The 19,538-nt window shown below is 40.1% G+C and overlaps 1 protein-coding gene across 3 annotated transcripts in view; it reads left to right on the top strand.

Moving 5' to 3' along the window:
* Window positions 1–18,159, top strand: part of ENOPH1 (enolase-phosphatase 1) — a 32,358-nt gene extending 14,199 nt beyond the window's left edge. For all 3 annotated transcript variants that reach the window (XM_074324301.1, XM_019731359.2, XM_074324306.1), the window contains 5 exons: window positions 4,749–4,850; window positions 6,305–6,507; window positions 9,307–9,439; window positions 11,344–11,467; window positions 17,013–18,159. In XM_074324301.1, coding sequence (XP_074180402.1) covers window positions 4,749–4,850; window positions 6,305–6,507; window positions 9,307–9,439; window positions 11,344–11,467; window positions 17,013–17,152 — 702 coding nt within the window. In that variant the 3' untranslated portion in view covers window positions 17,153–18,159. The remainder of the gene's footprint in view (window positions 1–4,748; window positions 4,851–6,304; window positions 6,508–9,306; window positions 9,440–11,343; window positions 11,468–17,012) is intronic.
* Window positions 18,160–19,538: the final 1,379 nt, after the last annotated feature.

Genomic DNA, 19,538 nt, shown 5'->3' with positions numbered 1-19,538 from the left:
ACTGCAATCCGCAATGCTAACTCCGCCACGCCACGCCACGCCACCATCTTCTTGCTAGCCCCCCATTTTCCTGCTAGCATAGCCACGGCAGTTATATTAGTGGCCAATGGCTCACTGGTTACAGCTGACGGCCAACTAGCCAAAGCTGACGGCCATCCAGTCACAGTTGATGGCCATTTACTACCTGAGCCAGCACCTTTCCACGTGAGGGTGAGAGCCTGGGAACTACACTCCTGGCTCTGTCCCCACAATAGTATTATGAAATTATAATGAAAGTTAAAACATCTATCATCCCGGTTATTTCTGGAATTACTTTTAAAGCGTGAACATTTTCAATGGGCAGGGTTGGGCAATAAGCACTGGGTTTCAAATAAAAAGTCTATTTTTAGAGCTTTCTTATATGGCATCATAGAACATGTCAGACTGATAATAATTACTGGCTTTTAAAAATAAGAAACTTGAGGATTTTTATTTATTTTACATAATATTAGGTTGGTGCAAAAGTCATCGCGGTTTAAAAGGTTAAAAATAATTGCAAAAACCGTGATTACTTTTGCACCAACTAGATGCTTAATATGTTGAAAGGATGCATAAAATACTATTTGGTTATTGTTCTTTTATGTTATGCAATAACATGTTTGCACTAAAATAGAACAGTCCACTAACTTGCCACCCTCAGGTAATATTAATAGTTCCAGATGTTATACTAAGTTGTAGCTTCATTGCCTAGTTTTGTGTGTTTACTCAGTGCAGAGGGGAATTTTATGTGTAGAGAAAGGAGGCAAATTGGATGATTAGGGATTCTAAAATAACCTAAGTTCTAAAGCTTTTCCGAAAACTTTAGAATTGTTAGAAAACTTGCGCCTTTTATTTCTGTGAGATCTCTGAGGAGAGGGGCTGTGGTTCATAACTCCATTATCAGAAGTATCTGGCATTCAGCAAGTCTTCAGTAAGTGTTGAATGAATGAGTTGGTTGTGCTACTGATTTATCCTCTTGGAATTTTTCTGCTGTTATTTATCACTAAATTAAATCAAAAGTTATCCTTGCCCAGTTTAAATATTTATCTGTGCTGGAGAATATAATAAGTGGTAAAGTGCTTTCTGTCTCTAGTTACTGCAATGCCTTTGCTTGGTATTATTCCCATAGTAGCAGATGAGAAAACTGAGGCTCAGAGAGGATAAGTTACTTGAACACTGCTAGTAAAAGACAGAGGTAGGACCCCAGCCTGACATGCGCCCCGAGTCTGTTCTTCTCTTGCACGGAGGTCAAGGACCTGGGCTGTCAGCATCCACAGGCTCTTCATGAAGTGTTCTGGGTACCAACAAAGCTGGATATAGGAAATTGGACTTTGTAAAGCACAAAGTAGTATAACACTGCATGCATTTTTATAACTTTTGAGTACTTCAACTTTTCAGTTACTAGGAGGCCCTGAATCTAACCAACAGTTTTTCCCTGGAATATTTCTAGTTGCTTGGGAGTTGGGAAATAATGGAGGCAGGACACTGGAGGAGGCTGACCAAAAAAGAAAGAAGCAGGTTTAGGATAAGGGATCGAAGTGGGCCTGCTCATTTTTAAATTGTGAAACATTTAAAATAAGCAGGAAAGATTAATGTAATGACCATGCACCCATCACAAAGCTAATTAAATTTTGATACTATGTTTGTTTCAGATGTAAGTAAAACATTACAGCTGTTACAGGCCCTGAGTACATCGCTTTTCGTATTAGACTTTTATTCATATGTTGAAGTTTATATTCATGTTGATAAATAGAACTCCAGTACATTCGTGTTTAACTGCTTTATAATGTTTTAGAGAATGACTAACCCTCAGTTTATCTGTTCTCTAGCTGATAAAGATTTAGGTTGTTTCCAGTTATTTTGCTATGATACCCAGTGCTACAGTAAACGTTTGTTTCACTTTCCCCCTTGTGCACATGTGTTAGTTTCTCTGTGGTGTATGACGAGGAGAGGCACCTTCAGTTTTACTCCATCTTCTCAATCATTCTGGGGGCGGGGGGTGGCATTGCAGTCCCACCACCGTGCATGCGTGGGAGAGAGATGTTATTAGAAGAATAATTAGAAGAAAGGAGGAATATAAGGGGCACAGTGGACAGCGTGATGGAAAAACTAAGTACCGGTATTTAAAGAAAATCAGAAGTATATCAGTAGGGTAAAAGGAATCTCTTGCAGAAAAAGAAAGCTTATCAATCTGAGCTCTTCATTTTCCTTTTAGATCAAGAATGAGTTTTTATTGAGCTTAAACAAGGCTTTTCTGTCAAGTATGCCGAAAAATTTGCCTGATCACACTGTTCATATGCTTCTAAATCTGCTGAATGATCCATTACTTACTGGAATGCCTCATGAGAAACAAGCGAAATTGAATGGCTTCTTTATTTTTTCTAGGGCAGGTGAAATTTGAATAACGTATTATGAAGAGAGATAAACACTTCAGTCCTACCATTAGAAAAAGCCGTAATAACTTTTCTTGTGTTGTATATTTCATTTGGGAGTGTAATTTAAGTTGAACTTAGACTTTGCTCTTCTGAAATATTAAAAAAATTCTAATTATGTAGTCGAACCTTTGTGCCTGTCAGGGAAACACTGTGCATACTAAAAAACAAAGAGAAAGAAACAGTTTTGTTCATATTGATCTATTAACTATGTCCTAACCATACCATCCCTCAGGGCTGCTAGTGGGAAATAAAAAGTTTTCTGCCAGCTTCTTTCTCCTCTTTTTGCCCTTGTTCACACTTGTAATAGTATTTAAGAAAATGTGATGGTCTAGAAGCTTGTAACAAAGAGGAGGCCGAAAGGGAAGAGAGGGAGAAAGCACAGATCCGTGGCTTTCAGATGTTCTCTGCACACCACAGAGCCAGGCCCAGGGCCAGTTCTGATTAGTACTGATCAGAAGAGGTGGGTGCTCTGTTTGGCACAAACCACCCTGTGATAGCACACACTTTATGAATTGGAGCCCATTCTTATTACATTAGTGAACCCTCTTTGCACGGATAGGATTGCTTATCTGCAGGGCCTTGCGCACACCTTGCAGTGGTATAGCAACATTTGAAAGCCTGTGGCTTATATGCCCCACAGATCAGGTGACCCTACAAAGACCCTTCCCCTACCCACACGTTCTCTCTGTGGAACATTCTCTCCTCCAGTCTTCTCCAGGTTAATCCTATTCACCCTTAGTGGTTCGCATACTTTTTGTTCTCAGGATTGCTTTATACTCTTAAAAATTATTGGGGAACCAAAGAATTTTTATTTATGTGGGTTATATCGACCAATATTTACCACATTGGATATTAACACTGAGAAATTTATTCATTTTAGACAATAAATCTCATTACTTTGTTGACACAAATATATTTTTACAAATAATAATTTTTTTGTTTGTTTTAGAAAATATGGTTAGCATTGTTTTACCTTTTTGCATGCCTCTTCAATGTCTGGCTATGGAAGACAGCTGGATTCTCTTACCTGCATTGGGTCTCTTGTGATATCACATATCGTGTAGCCTCTGGAAAACGATTATGCACTCCTGAAAGTGATGAAAGTGAAAAAGGCAACATCTTAGTATTCTTATAAAAATAGTTTGACCTCATGGGCCGCCTAAAAAGTGTCTGTTTATACTCCTTGAGATTAGGGATTATGTATGGTTTTTGCTCTCAGTTGTATCTCCCACCTCTTAGCACAGGGCCTGCCCCATACTGGACATTCAGTAAATATTTGAATAAATGAATTTGAATGAGCATACTTTTTAAATTCAGCTTGGTTTTGGAGTTTCTCTTAAAATGTAAGGCCTTCTCGGGATTCACACAGCGATCTGTACTCTGCTTGTCGTACCCATTGTGTCACATTATAATTTTTTGTTTACCTGTCACCACCCCGACTAGATTCTTAAGCTACTGAGAATAGGGACTGTGACTTATATATTTCTTCAATCCCTTTTTCCATGCCCCCCACTCAGCAACTAGCATACCTTGGTATATAGTAGACATTAAAAAATTGTTGAAAAAATTGTTGCATGTGCTACAATTGCAAGTAAAGGTATAAATTTTGACCTAAGAGAAATCATGTTCCCAATGCATGAATTACTGACAGGTTATTTTATTTCTGAATTGTTTTGCACATCACTTTCTTATAGGGTATTCTATACGTAGTCTGATTTCTAAGAAAGAATGATGGTGATCAGGTGTTTTTTGAAAAACATTTATCATGCATGGGTCCCGTTCTTTCAGCAGATGTTTGTTATGTCCATGCACCTAGTACTGCAGTATGCTTTGGGGTGCAGCTGTGGGCCACATCCCTGCCCCCCAGGACCTGTGATCTAGCAGTCTAGTTCAGGAGTCAACAGACTTTTCTGTGAAGGTCTGAATATAGATGTGTAGACTTTGTGGGCCATAGGGTCTTGGTTCTAGATACTCTGCCATTGTGGCCCCCAAGTAGCCATAGATGCTATATAAACATGAGTGTGGCTGTGTTCTAATCAAAGTCCATTAACAAAAACAGGAGGTAGAACAGATTTGGCTCAGGGGCCGTAGTTTGCAGCCTGTTGGTCTAGTTCATCGATTTCTTGGTCTCTGTCTCTGTCGCACTCATACAGCCACAGCTGCAATTTTCATATTTTCAGTGAAATTTTCAGTGGCTCATTTGCTACAATTAGCTTAGGTGAGATTGTTGAAGAACTTGATCTCATGCAAATGACTAAAGCTAATTTCTGTTTTTTCTTTTACTCTTTTATCCAGGACATTTTATTTCCTTATATAAAAGAAAATGTTAAAGAATACTTGCAGACACACTGGGAAGAAGAGGAGTGCCAGCAGGATGTCAATCTTTTGAGGAAACAGGTTGGGACATTTCTATTCCATTGCTTCCACATTCCCAGGTGTCTTAGAAATGAGGATTCCTAGAGACTTAGAATGTGCTCTGAGCAAATTGCAAAAATAAGTGCTCTGGATTCACAGGGCATGGAAATTGCAGTGACTTGACTGCTGAGGAATTTACAGTACATAATTAAACGGCTAGACCATGGCAGTTTATTGCCTCTTTCTGGAGCTATTTCAACTGCATAAAAATATCACATGTTTATGAAACTAAGCACTTTCTGGGTGGAATGCCAAAGGTTTTGTGCCGTCTTTTCACATTTTTCATTAATGTCTTCAAGCGGCAGCACCTCATTCTCCACTCTCTTCTACTTCGTGGCAGGAGCGCCTGCTGACCCCTGGGACCCGTGACCCCTGCACAGTGCTCCTGGGCCCTCAGGTCTGCACAGCTCATCTAGGCCTCTGACCCAGCTCACTCTTGGCCCGCCCTCCTCCCAGCCTCAGTCTCATGTGCTCTGTTCCCTGTTCTCTCCCCAGGTTTTAGTCTCTTTCCTTCCACATTGTGTGTTGTGGAACTCCTAGTCTGTTGTTTTTCTTATTAAAATTGCTGGCAAAGCAATATGCTGGCAAAGCAAAAAAAATCAGTGGCGAAGATCTTACCTGCTGCACAGAGCTGACTTTTTGGCAGTTATTTTCTAGTTAGTTTTTCTACAATGGACAATATGGAATGCTCTCTGTGAATTTTCTAATATTAGGAGTTAGAATTGGGGATATAGTCACATACTTTGGGGCATGGGATATTTGAGTTTGTTGAATTTTCTAGGTGACTCGTAATTAGTCAGAAACATTCCTCTCCTTACCTTTTTTGTTGTCTCAACTCTTGTTGAAACATGCACACATATTCCCTCATTGGAGGATGTAAATAATGGAGTCTTCAGAGGTTGGACATACACGTTGTCACAGGGTCATTGCTCCAAATAGCTGCTAGAGGTTTTGCAAGATGTGGGAGGTGGCAGGAGACTGAATGTGAACCAACCCCAGATATGACTTCACTAGCTTCTTTTCATTGAATTCTAGGCATAAACTAATTTTAGAGGTTTCCTCTATTTTTACCTCAGTTGTAGAGAGAGGAAATGATCAGATTTGATTGAAGTCTTGATTTGCTGATCCTAGCAAGTGAATCAGCAAACCAGGTCTTACTATATCATTTTGTCATTATGTGCTGCCTCTCTTCTCACATACAACAGGCCTCGGTTTAAATTTCAGCTTTAGCGATATAGGAAAGGTAAAGTAAATTTATTAATTGTAATCCAGTGTCTTTTAAGAATCATTCAAATCAGCCCCAAAGTGTAGGATACTTTAATTTGTCACAGAGCTCAGTCTAACGATAGTTGGAGATCATTGGTCTGCGTGGTTATCCAGTCTCAGTTTAAGTGCTCTTGTTTTACATAAATAAGAAACTTGTTTATGACTTGAAGGCTGAAGACGACTCCCACCTGGATGGCGCGGTTCCGATCCCTGCTGCGTCTGGAAATGGGGCGGATGACCTGCAGCAGACAATCCAGGCCGTGGTAGATAATGTGTGCTGGCAGATGTCCCTGGACCGAAAGACCACGGCGCTGAAACAGCTGCAGGGCCACATGTGGAAGGCAGCATTCACAGCTGGGCGCATGAAAGCAGAGTATGTAGCTGGTCAAGTGACTCTGAACATTTCACCAGCCTCAAAACCAAATACATCTTCCGTTAGTCCTCTCTCTCCAGTGTTGTATGGTTAGTAAAACAGATAAAATCAACATTCTGTTTATTCTGACAAGTGAGTGTTTCGTTTTTATAAGCTGGAATAAAGCATTTCACCCAGCTGAATTCTCCAAACCTGATGTTTGGCTTTGTAGGAGGGCTGAAGGACTTTTAATCCCAGTGTTAAAACAGCTTCCTACAAAATGGTGACTTTCTTGAACTAAGTCATACTTGATCCATTGCATATGAGTGACAGCACTGGTGGGCTGCTTCCCAGGACCTTTAGATCACCTGCATTCTGTTCTGTTAGAGAAGTAAGAACGCTATGAAATTATGCACCCCATCACTTTGAGGGTTCTTAGAATGTCAGCAGGGCCACTGTGTTCTGTGCTCTTTTGAGCACCTCCCACAGACCTTTTGAGTCTTGGTTATGGAGTTCCTGAAAGCACTCCTGCTGAAGGAGACTCATGAGTTGTTGCTAAGAAATTCTTAGAAAGACCCTGCCACTAAGGATTGTGTGTTGTTGTTTGATGTAAACCCTAAGATCCAAGACCACTTCCAGCTGCCTATATTTCTGTTTTTTCTGCAAATGAGATGCCATTCCTTTATGGTTTACAGGGGGCTTCCACCTTTTAAAAAATGCATTGGAATTTAAGGATAGGCCGATGATGTGGGACTATCAGCTAGATCACTTTGTAAAACACTCAAGAGTGGAGGCAGGAGACTGCTCAAAGTACTTAGCTCTTCCTTCTCTTGGTGTTGGTCCCTTAATTATAAATAAAACCAGGGACTTGCAATAAGTTATCTTGGACTTCTAAGCCCTGCTTTGGACCAATAACAGCCTGCATATTCAGCATAGGAAAATCCTGTCTCTGAGTGCAAAGTAACACACTAGCCCACCATTATGTGTGCTAGTTTTGAACTTTCCTTCAATTAGTACAGCATATTAAACTGTTTTATCCAGTAGTAGATTTCTCTGACATTTTTCAGTTAATTCTTTTTTTTTTTTTTAAAGATTTTATTGGGGAAGGGGAACAGGACTTTATTGGGGAACAGTGTGTACTTCCAGGCCTTTTTTCCAAGTCAATTTGTTGTCCTTTCAATCTTAGTTGTGAAGGGTGCCATTCAGCTTCAAGTTGTTGTCCTTTCAGTCTTAGTTGTGGAGGGCGCAGCTCAGCTCCAGGTCCAGTTGCCGTTTCTAGTTGCAGGGGGCACAGCCCAAACATCCCTTGCGGGAGTCGAACCGGCAACCTTGTGGTTGAGAGGACGCACTCCAACCAACTGAGCCATCCGGGAGCTCAGCGGCAGCTCAGCTCAAGGTGCCATGTTCAATCTTAGTTGCAGGGGCTGGAGCCCACCATCCCTTGTGGGACTCGAGGAGTTGAACCGGCAACCTTGTGGTTGAGAGCCCACTGGCCCATGTGGGACTCGAACTGGCAGTCTTCAGAGTTAGGAGTATGGAGCTCTAACTGCCTGAGCCACTGGGCCGGCCCCGTCAGTTAATCTTTTTAAAGATGACTGGCTCCATATGCTTCTCTTGTTCACCAGTCTCTCCTGTGATATTTCCACCACTGAATATGGAAGATGCTGTAGAATTGGTAAACAACACTAAGTGCCAGGAATCAAAAAACCAGACCCTGTTTGCTGATTAGCAAATGTGAGATGGTACAAGTCTTAACTGATATGTTACATAATTTTTTTCTGTATAGTAAAACTTTAGGCTTTCTTAATTCTTAAGGAATATAGTTATGTTTTCTAGCTAATCAAGGATTAATAGCTTTGAGACCCCAAACATCTTTTAATTGTTTGGGTGCAGATCTTTCTAAAAGCATTTCCATGCTTTCTTAAGGAACAATGGACATAATTTAACCTTTTCATATCATGAATTACATCAAAGATTACGTAATAGTACAATATTGTTGCTTTTTTGAGTTCCTTGGGAATTTAAAAAATCAGTTTCTTATTTCACCCTTTTATTCTGTAGTCACTTTGACTATCATTAGTGGAGCTGTCAAAAACTATTCTCGGGGCCGGCCCGGTGGCTCAGGCGGTTAGAGCTCCATGCTCCTAACGCCGAAGGCTGCCAGTTCGATTCCCACATGGGCCAGTGGGCTCTCAACCACAAGGTTGCCGGTTCAACAACTCGAGTTCCGCAAGGGATGGTGGGCAGCGCCCCCTGCAACTAAGATTGAACACGGCACCTTGAGCTGAGCTACACGGCACCTTGAGCTGAGCTGCCGCTGAGCTCCGGGATGGCTCAGTTGGTTGGAATGCGGCAGGTTGCCGGTTCAACTCCCGCAAGGGATGGTGGGCTGTGCCCCTGCAACTAGCAATGGCAACTGGACCTGGAGCTGAGCTGCGCCCTCCACAACTAAGACTGAAAGGACAACAACTTGAAGCTGAACGGCACCCTCCACAACTAAGATTGAAAGGACAACAACTTGACTTGGAAAAAAGGCCTAGAAGTACACTGTTCCCCAATAAAGTCCTGTTCCCCTGCCCCAATAAAAATCTTTAAAAACAAAACAAAAAAAAACTATTTTCTCCTCTCCACCTAAATTGTTGCGTCTAATTTGCTGTGATCCTAGAACTCTGGTGACCTATTTATTGGATCTGCAGAAGTTCACAGTCTCGTCGCGACCTTTTAGACACACATAGAAAAACTTGTGGCAATTATTTTGGCTGGTTTTCATCTAACTAGATAATGTGTTCCTGCATTTTAACTTGATGGTCTTCCCTCTAGGTTCTTTGAAGATGTAGTTCCAGCAGTCAGAAAGTGGAGAGAGGCTGGAATGAAGGTGTATATCTATTCTTCAGGGAGTGTAGAGGCACAGAAACTATTATTTGGGCATTCTACGGAGGGGAATATTCTTGAGGTAGGTTACCTGATTACTCTTTTTTTTGATAGTATCAAAACAAGAAATAATGAATGTGAAAGAAATATGCTACAGTTTTAAGCTACATCAGCATTCAGATAATTGTGTTTATGTATGCTAAGCATTCTGTAAAGGGAAATGGAAAAGCTGGGAGGAATACATTATAGGCAATGAAGTGTTTCTGTGGTAATAATCTTTGCATCAAAGTTTCTTAAACTTTGTTGTGTATAAAGATCACCTGGGAAATTTGTTCAAAATGTAGATCCCTGGGCTCTGCTTCCCAGAAAATCTGAATCGGCAGGTCTGGGTTGGCAAGGCAGGAATTTGCATTTTTAAACATCCACTGTAAGTCATTCTGATGATGGTAGTACTAGAACCATATGTAAAATACAGCTAACAAGACATGAGCTAGCTTGTAAATCAGCTATCTTGCCAATTTTGGAAAATCAACTCAAAGGAAACTAATGGCAGCTCCTTTTGGCGGTTTAAAGTAGCAGGTAAAATGTAAAAAAAATAGTGACAAGCCACTATCTCCCCCAAAATAACCCAGACTTCTTGCATGCAGCAGAGTACAAGATAGATTGTTTCTGGTGCTTTGGAGAGGTACAGATTTCATTTTAGCAGAGCCAGCATTCTTAGGTAAGAGAACTGGATACATTTTTAAACAACGATAAGTTAAGGCCACCTTTAAAATTTCTTGTACATGAAAAAATTCCTGCTAGCTCCTCTGTCCTACCATCTCTACGGCCCCTGGAGGACAGGGTGGTCATTGGCAGAAGGAAATACATTTAGGGCTTCAAAAACTCGATACAGGCTGAACTTAGTCATAAAAAACAGGTCATTCAGCCAACTGTTTTTAAAAATATTTCTTGGTCCTCTACCATGTACAGAGAACACTCTGGCTTTGGAGGGTGTCATAGTCTTATTTTAGTACTTTGCTGCTTTGCATCTTAGTTCTAAATCAAATATTAAATCAGTAATAAACTCCTAATTATTGGTAACTGTTCTTCTCTGAATACAGACATAAACTTCTTTTCTGCTCTCTCTGATGTAATAGACAATAAGGTGAAGACAGGATATGAGCATTACCTACTGAATTCAATAATAAAAACTTTATTTCCGGTTACTAAGTGAGGCAGATTTGAGGGGAAAAAATATACAAGACCAGCCTTAACTTTTTAAAAGTTAAAAATATCATAATATTAATATTACCTTAATGTGTCTTTGAGTGATTATTAGGCTTGTTTTTGGTTTGTGAAAACTTCTGAAAATATTCAAAAGATCACATTATAAAAGGTGATCCTTAATGTGGACTTATTTTAATCACTGTTGGTTAAATTAGCAAGTTACACATTTGACCCCAATTATTTCTAAGGCGGCAAGGGTATATAATTAGCCCTTGGGTAGAATTTCAAAATGTTTTAATCAGAAAATGAAAGTTTCTTTAAAGTAACAGCTTATTAGTGAGGCAGATTAGAGAAATCTGTTTGTTCTGGGATTAAAAGGACAGTGTTCAGAACCTTTCATCGGGAATGAAATCCAGTCCAGTAAGTAGTTTGAGTGTGAATAGTGCTTTAAGGATAGAAAATAGGGCATGTATGTTTTAAAAGATTTGGAAATAAAATTAATGTTAATGAAAGAAAAGCAAATAGATTATAAAATGATCTTATATATGTCAGATTGGTAGTTTTGTTCTTTGAAATGTTTATTGCTATGAGATCTTTGTATTTACTGTTTGCATGCTCCATAAAGTGTTCTATTATTAAGTAGATACTCAGTTATTATATATTGAGTGGTAAAGTCACTGTGATTGCCATATATCTCAGAGATAAGGGATGAGAGACAGAGGGGTCCGGGTTACAAGTATATATATAGTGTCAGTCTTTCCCCTTCTCTGTATTCAGCTTGTAGACGGTCACTTTGATACCAAGATTGGACACAAAGTGGAGAGTGAGAGTTACCGAAAGATTGCAAACAGCATTGGGTGCTCAACCAACAACATCTTGTTTCTGACAGATGTTACTCTAGGTGAGTAATCTGACTTCTTACTCCAGGATGGGAGCTGAGCCTGGCATTGCAAACACATTGCCTCTTTAAAAAAAGTTTATGTGTGGACTCTTGAAAAATGAAACCGTTTTATTAGGTTGGTGTGAAAGTAATTGCAATTTAAAAGGTTAAAAATAATTGCAAAAACCACAATTACTTTTGTACCAACCTAATATAAAAACAAACAGTGAACTATACCCACCTCCCTGTCCATTTACCCATCCTTGGGGGTTGTGTGTGGGGAAGTGGCACAGGAAAGAGTAATTCTTCTCATTTTAACTCCTTATCCATGGTTCCCTGCCCCTCCCTCTGTGTACACACACACACACACACACACACACACACACTGATAAAATGGGAAAATAACAAAAGCTGACGTACGTGGTATTGTGGCATGGAGTGTGCAGGCAAGAATATGAGGGTGGGTGCATGGCTAGTTGAAGACCGTAAAGTCACAGTGGACCTGTGTCACATGTATGTAACAGCAGTGAGATACACACAGCAAAAAAAGGAGAGAAGGAGGACTGTAGTGTGAGCGATTTTGCCCTGTCGTTCCCCTTGGCGAGCACTGACCTGTTGGTGACTAGGGGCCTCATCTTTGCCTTCTCTCGGCTGGTTGCAGTGGCGCAGGCACCCCTCCTGTTGTGAACCTCAGGCCTCCTGGTGCCTGATTCACCTGTTTAAAGACAGACATCCTTTTTACCCAGCATGGCCCTCTTTATACCGTATGTTAGCAGATGCATTATTATAACTTTATGGATTGAATGCACAGAACAGGATGTATTGTACTTTACTGGCAATATAAGTGGTTTCAAGAGTAATTTTGACCAAATGTAAAACACGCATTCAAGCACCTATGTAAGAATGTACGTCCTCTGGTCAGTTGCAGAGGGAAATGGTGGTGAATGACGAAACAGGCAGCAGCAGGCGAAGAGATAGAGGATGCAGGAAGGTGGTCTCTGCTGTTTTTACCTGAACGCCCCTGGTTGGTGAGGCTTTCCCACACTGCCCAGCCCGGCCCCGGCTTTTGATTGCGTGATCCTTCTCCTTAGAGTGGTGCATCTCCCAGGGGGGCTACTTTTGTGTATTTATAATTGCACTTATATTTGAAGGCAGTTCTACATATTTGTGTTTCTGCCACTTGCCTTGGATTGTAAGTTTCACCTTCCGTTTACCCCCAAAGCAAGTCTTTGCGAGCGGTGCAGCTGCTCCAACACACTGTCTGTGCTAGGGTTGGGGAAGGGCGTTGGGGAACTAGGTGGAAGGTGGGGGGTGCTCTTGTGCCTTGATGACCCACGTGGCTCCTGGGCCCCTTGGAGGCAGCTTCAGCATCTGTAGGTGGTATTCCTTCCTCCAGCCCTTCTGTATGTTGGCACAGAACTAGAATCACCCCTGGTCTCACTAGGACCTTCAGAGATGGGCCCAAAGGCATGGCAAAGGCAGATTGCCTGTGGGAGTGTGTATGAGCATCTTCTTCTACTGCTGACCCGTGGGCTTTTGGTCTGTTTTGTTCATAAGCAAGAGTTGTAGGTATATAAGCAAGTACTAATTTGCTAAGCGGTTTTGAGAAAAATCTTATAACCAGCATAGATCATCAAATGCCTTCAAGAAATTATAATATGTTTTCCAGAGAAAGGTAAAATAGGCTCACTTTCACCTGACATACAATAGACATTCAGTAATTGTTAATATCTTTATTAAATTTCAGGACTTGGTGAATCTAGACTGGAATTTTTGATCTAGGTAGATATTATTTAATGGGGACCAGCCTCTGTCCTGCATGTCCTCCTGGCTTGGGTCAGCTTCAAAGTCCAGGGTGTTCTATAAACTGGCGTCTCCTTTTTTTCACATCTTGGAATGCTTTACATTTGCATGTCTGAGTGCACGGAAAGTGAGAGACAGACAGATGCGCAGACACACTGCTTCAAGGTTCACTGTAAAATTAGGTAGTCAGGCCACTTAAATGAACCATCAACAAGCCTTAGCCTTAGCAACAACCATTTTGCCTGGTCTCTACATTGAACTAGAAATGTCCTGTAAATGCCTGTCATATTTCCATATAGAAGCCCTTTACTGATTCAAAGCTACAATATATCCTCTCCTAGAATGGCTTTTGGGGGCTTGGAGTGGTGGAGTGCGGAGGGTGCTTTACTGTCTCCATACGTTAGGGGTGCACCAACAGTTTCTGTGAGGAATGATAATTTTGCTCCTTATGAAAGGAGACAGGTCTTGTTCTGGTGAGTTTGTCTGATTTAATCTGAATTGCATTTCTTGAATCATTCACATAAAGGGGGCTGTTGGAGATGAAAGTCTGTGGTTTGCCCTGTATTTAACTTCAGTAGTATTTTGAATGGTAAGTTTCCGCAGGCTTAGAATCAGGGACCTGTTTTGTGGCTGGAGCTCCCCACAAAGCCAGCCTGTCCCGAGCATTCTGTGATCCCTAGATCCTCACCCTGTCCTCCATCTTTTGGTTACTATTGAAAATTATAACCCGACTCTAAGACCACGTAGTTTCTTCACAATCTTGTCTGCAGCCATTTTTGTTTTCTAGTTGCCATCATAGTACATCTGTCATTGCAGATCTTTTTCACTTAAGCTGTTTCCTTAGGTTGCAGTCCCAGACATTATTCCTATATTTTGTTAGAGATCAGAGATGATCCCCAAGTTGGCCTCACAACAAATTGGCTCCCTCCAAGCCCTCCACAGAGAGGTTTTATTCCTGCCCCTTGTCTTCTGCCAGCCCCACGCCTGGTGGTAGGGCCAGAAGTGGACTCATCTGTAGCTGGGAGAGGACCAGGCAGCTGGCTGCCTGCCCTGCTCTTACCTGTTACCTCTGATGCGGTGTTTGGGTACCACGTGCCCAGAATTTCATTGCCAAGGCCGAGTGGAAGACTAGGTAATACCCCAAATGGTACCCAGTTACAAAAGAGAGAACTGAAACACTTTTTCCCTTCGGAGGAAAGGAAAGTGGTCCAGGGTTTTAAGTCAACAAGTATTCTTGTTAAGTGTCTCGGTTAATAGAGCAAATGGATTCTTAGGGACAAAACCTGCCCCTTGGTGATCTAGGTAAGAGGCTGAATGCAGAATAGTCACTAGCTAGTGTCACATCTCACTGGATCTTGATGGCTCAGCTTGGTAGAGATCCTGAATTTGCTGGTTAGGAGGAAAGCTTAGCTTGAGGCAGTTGGGCTTGGAACTAAGGGTGGGCGGAGTTGAAGGTAGGTGCCTCTTCTGCTGGAATGAATGACATCTGCAGAGTTTGCCTAAGGAGGGAGGGGATTGTCTTGTACTTTTTTTGTTCTGGGGAAGGTGACAGCCCTTTCAAAGGAAAAGCAGAGGATAGACACTGGAGGAGGTGGGTAGGTGGAAGAGACAGCTCTGCCCCATTTACATGCTCTGGGAACTGCTTATCTCTCAGCACCTGCTGCCCTTTAATTAATCCATTCAGATGCTGAGACTGTTTTCCAAATGTTGAAAAATAGCTTGAGGTTTCTTATAATACATCTAAATTCCATAGAATGTGTTTCAGATTCTTCACCAGTTTTGCTGTGTCTGTCCAAGCATGCCCCATCTTGCTGACCTGTCTCCCACACTGACTTGCTCCATTCTTCCAGTATTTACACATGTATTTTATGTCTGCTTAGAATGCTTCCTGTCTTACCAGTTTTCTTTCTTTGAAATTTCTGATCAAATCTCACCCTCTGTGCAGAGGAGTCATTTATTAAATTGTGTATCCTAATTCAGTAGTTTCACGTTGGGGACCTGAGATTCTGCATTTTTTTACGAGCTCCCAGGTGATTCCCACACTGCTGGTCCACGGAGCACACTCAGAGTAGTAGTACTCTCTAGTAGGATTTGACAAATTTGTTCTGTAAAGGACCAGATAGTAAATACTGTAGGCTTTACAGGCCAAAGTCTCTGTCACAACTATTCAGCTCTGTCCTTGTATAGGAACCACAGCTACAGATAATACACAAATGAATAGGTATGGCTGTGTCCAATAAAACTATGTTTACAAAAACAAGTGACGGGCCTCAATTTGCTGACCCTTGTTCTAGAGCACAGACCAGAGTCAGACTGACAGTTTCAAACGTTAGCTCTACTACTTGCTAGCTCTCAGTTTCCATATCTGTAGAATGGGGATAGTAACACAATACCTCAGGGTTGTGAAGATTTAGATGACAATGGGATCTCCACGAAGGCTTTGTTTTGCTCTCTGTTCCTGTGTTTCCCTGAAAATAAGACCTAGCTGAACAATCGGCTCTAATGCGTCTCTTGGAGCAAAAATTAATATAAGACCCAGTCTTATATTACTATAAGATCGGGTCTTTATAATATAATATAATATAATATAATATAATATAATATAATATAATATAATATAATATAATATAATATAATATATTGTGACATAGCTACCGTATTTTGCGGTGTATAATATATATTTTTTTGCCTAAATCTGTGAGGGAAAAATAAGGATGCGCGTTATACATGGGTAGTACTCATTCCGTATCTATATAAATGTTTTTAATTATTTATGCTTATGAGTTAAAAGTGTAATTCTAGAAATCAATAATGATATCCGTATGCAAAATAATACCCTGGAATACAATAATCGGCTTTGTTGAACTTACGACAAACTTGCAATGACAGAGTTCTTGTCCTTCTTTGATGCGTAAATATCTTAAATTTGTTACCGGTACATAACATTTCTTGTACCTTGTATCTGTTCTTGTGTTTTGTAATTATTTGTTATATAAAACTTCTTGTACCATAGTGTTAAAAAATAAATGCTAAAATTCCTTTATAATACAAAAAAACAAGTACTTAAATGTAAACAAATAAATATTTGAATGAAAACATTAAAATGAAATACTTTTTCCCCTTGAAAGTTTGGGCCAAAAATGTGGGTGCGCATTGTACTCGGCAAGATACGGTAAATACAGGGTGTTAAGGGACCACATAGGATGCTCTAATACAGATGATAGCGGTTCTGGAAGATGTTTGAGCTGAATTTCAAAGAGTAGGAATTTGCCAGGCAAAATAGATAGGCAATCTAGCCAGGGGTTATGACATATTTGGGCTTTGGATGTGAGAGCAGGTATATTGGCCTGATTAGATCCTGGGATTCCACATCTGCTTCACTGGCATTAATTCCTGACAGCCTGCCTTTTGGGAAACAGCTCAGTTCTCTGCAGAACTCATGGGAAGGAATGAAGGAAACTTGTGGACAGAACATGGCTCTGTCTTGCACTTATAAGTACTTAATAAAGCTCAGAAACCTAAGATACACTGTCATTCTAGTCTGCCAGGTTACAATTATGTATTTACGTTTTTTTATTACAGAAAAATTAAGAACTGTAAAAGAGAATAATATCACCAACACTCCATGCCCTTCTTCTGGCTTCAGCAGTTATCAAATCAGGGACACGCTTGATTCTTACATTCCCACATCCTCCTGATTACTTTGAAGCAAATCTCAGACATTGTGTTTTGACATTTCTGACACATATTTTGATTTTCACAGAGGCCAGTGCTGCTGAGGAAGCGGCCGTGCATGTAGCTGTGGTGGTGCGACCTGGCAATGCGGGGCTGACAGATGATGAAAAGGCTTACTACAGCCTCATCTCATCCTTCAGCGAACTGTGCCTTCCTTCCTCAACCTAGAGGACGGTTTCTAAGGAACAGTGAACTGTCTTTCCGGAGTTGTCCCTGTAGTCTAGTTTTATTCTAATGGTAAAAGTAACTTACTTAGAAAACACGTATAAACACACATGTATGTATGCAAGTATACGTATATATGTGTTCAAATTACCTTTCAAGGCACATAAGCGGAGGGGAAGAATCTCAGTTCAGTGAAAAGGAAACTTATTGAAAGAGGCTTTATATGTAGAAATTATTTGAAACCATAACTCTAACCCTTATTGAGGGCAAAATATAGTCGATAGAAGAAATCACTACAGTACAGATCAAATGTGTTAATGTTTATCAAGTTTGTGTACCAAAATGGAAAGGTAGGTTTGAGAAGTTACTCAGAAGCCTTGTCTTTTTTTTTTAGAAGCCTTGTTATTTTAAAACCTGGAAGTATTTCAGAGACTTATTGCTAACAGTAATTCATCCCCCGCTTTTAATTATGAGTTAGAAGATTACAATAGCTGCATTTCAAAATGTTAGCCGCCCTACATACAAAAGACAAAGCAGTTTATTTCTACTCCAAGAGCAAAATTGGGAAAGGAAGCTTGTTTGAGTCTTGATCAACCAGGTATCTATCACTTAAACTTTCTAATCGACACCCTCAGCAAGCAGTTGCCTTACCAATGAAAAAGGTGCACGGATACAGCAGGTAAAATAGAAATGTGGTTCTTAACATCTTAACATTCTTAACAAAACAGTCCTCATGCTGCCAGTTGTTTTCATTATAGATTTTATAGTTGCCTTTCTAACTCCTCCTTAGCACAGTTTGAGAATACATGTTAATTGCTATCTACTAGTAAAAAAAAAAGGTTTACTGAAATCAGTTTATAAGACCTAGAAAAGCCCTAATATGTACTGTTTTCCTCTGAAATGTATGTGAGAAATGTAAATTTTATAACAGCATTATTTATCCTGGTTCAATTCTAATGGGATGTCATATTAATTTCATGTTGTGATTAATAAAAACATTTTCTTCTTCACTCAGTTTTATGTAGATCCCTGAAGTGTCCCACATACTGCCATAATCAAAAGAGAAACTGTAGAGATTTAAAAAATAAGAATTTATTTTAGTTTTTCCCTTAATCGTGTGTGTGTGTGTGTTTTAATGGAATGCCACTGGAAAGTCATTGGCTATTATTTGAAGTATGACTAACCTCATTGGTTGTTATTTTCTTTTGGATAGTAAACATTCAGGATATAACTGGGAGGTCTTACACTTTTGAAACTGTTACACTTGAGGTATAGGTTGAAAGAGGAAATTATTCTTCTAATTAATCAAGAAAAACTAATGATTCTTGGGGGAATGATTTTGGGAATCCTGACAATAACGAAAAGGAAGTAGCCTTGCAAATATGAGAGGACGGAATATAAAATATTTTTTGTTGATAATTTTTATCTTCTAATAATAGCTAAGAAATCTAAAGACTGAAAATACAGAAGAGTAGTAAAAGGGAAATGAATTTAAGTAAATCTTAGGAGAGTAATTTGTAAATGATGATAAAGCCACAAATGGTAATAAAATGTTGAACTTCATACAATTTCTGAAAAAGCTCACTGGAAGATGACAGAAGGTGACTCTTAATGAAAGTAAAAGAATAATTGGAAACGTAAGGAAGAAATGAGAGAAAATTATGCACCAGGGTCTAGATTAGAAAGGAATTGAAGGAAAAGGAGGGTGCTTAGGATCTAGGCAGTGGAGAATTAAGGTGGAGTCCATTCAGGCTGCTATAACAAAATAACAGAGTGGGTGGATTAGAAACAAAATTCTATTTCATAGTTCTAAAGACTGGGAAGTCCAAGATCATGGTGGACAAATTCAGTGTCTGGTGAGAGCCCGTTTCCTCACAGACTGCAGTTTTCTCTGACCTCACATGGTGGAAGGGGCGAAGGAGCTTTCTTGGGCTTCCTTTGTAAGAGCACTAAGCCCATTCATGAGGCTTCCCAAAGGCCAAGGCTTCCCAAAGGCCCCACTTCCGAATACATCACCTTCAGGGTTAGATTTCAATAGATGCATTTGTGGGGGACACAAATATTCAGTCTACAGCAAGGGGCATTTACTGTCCATGATAAAAAGTATACCAGAAAAACTATATTGCACAGTTGAGGACAGAAATAGATTCAAAAATTAAGAGGAAGTTGCAATATCAGTTTATCAAAGGGGTGCAAAAGGAAATATTCCAAAAGGGTGATTGGAATATTTCTTAGATCGTAAGAAACTCATTCACAATTAATGTGATTGAAAAGGATCTTAGTAAAGTATACTGGTCATGAAGGAGGAAACAATGCTTAGAAAGTAGTAGTAAGCTACGAAGTAAATGCAGTTAAATTCATGGTCTTTGGTAAGGGAAGGAAGGAAAAT

Source organism: Rhinolophus sinicus, linkage group LG02, assembly GCF_036562045.2.
Source record: "Rhinolophus sinicus isolate RSC01 linkage group LG02, ASM3656204v1, whole genome shotgun sequence".
Classification (NCBI taxonomy): Eukaryota; Metazoa; Chordata; class Mammalia; order Chiroptera; family Rhinolophidae; genus Rhinolophus; species Rhinolophus sinicus.
Note: the sequence above shows the minus strand (reverse complement) of the source record. Positions and strands in the feature narration are given on the sequence as shown.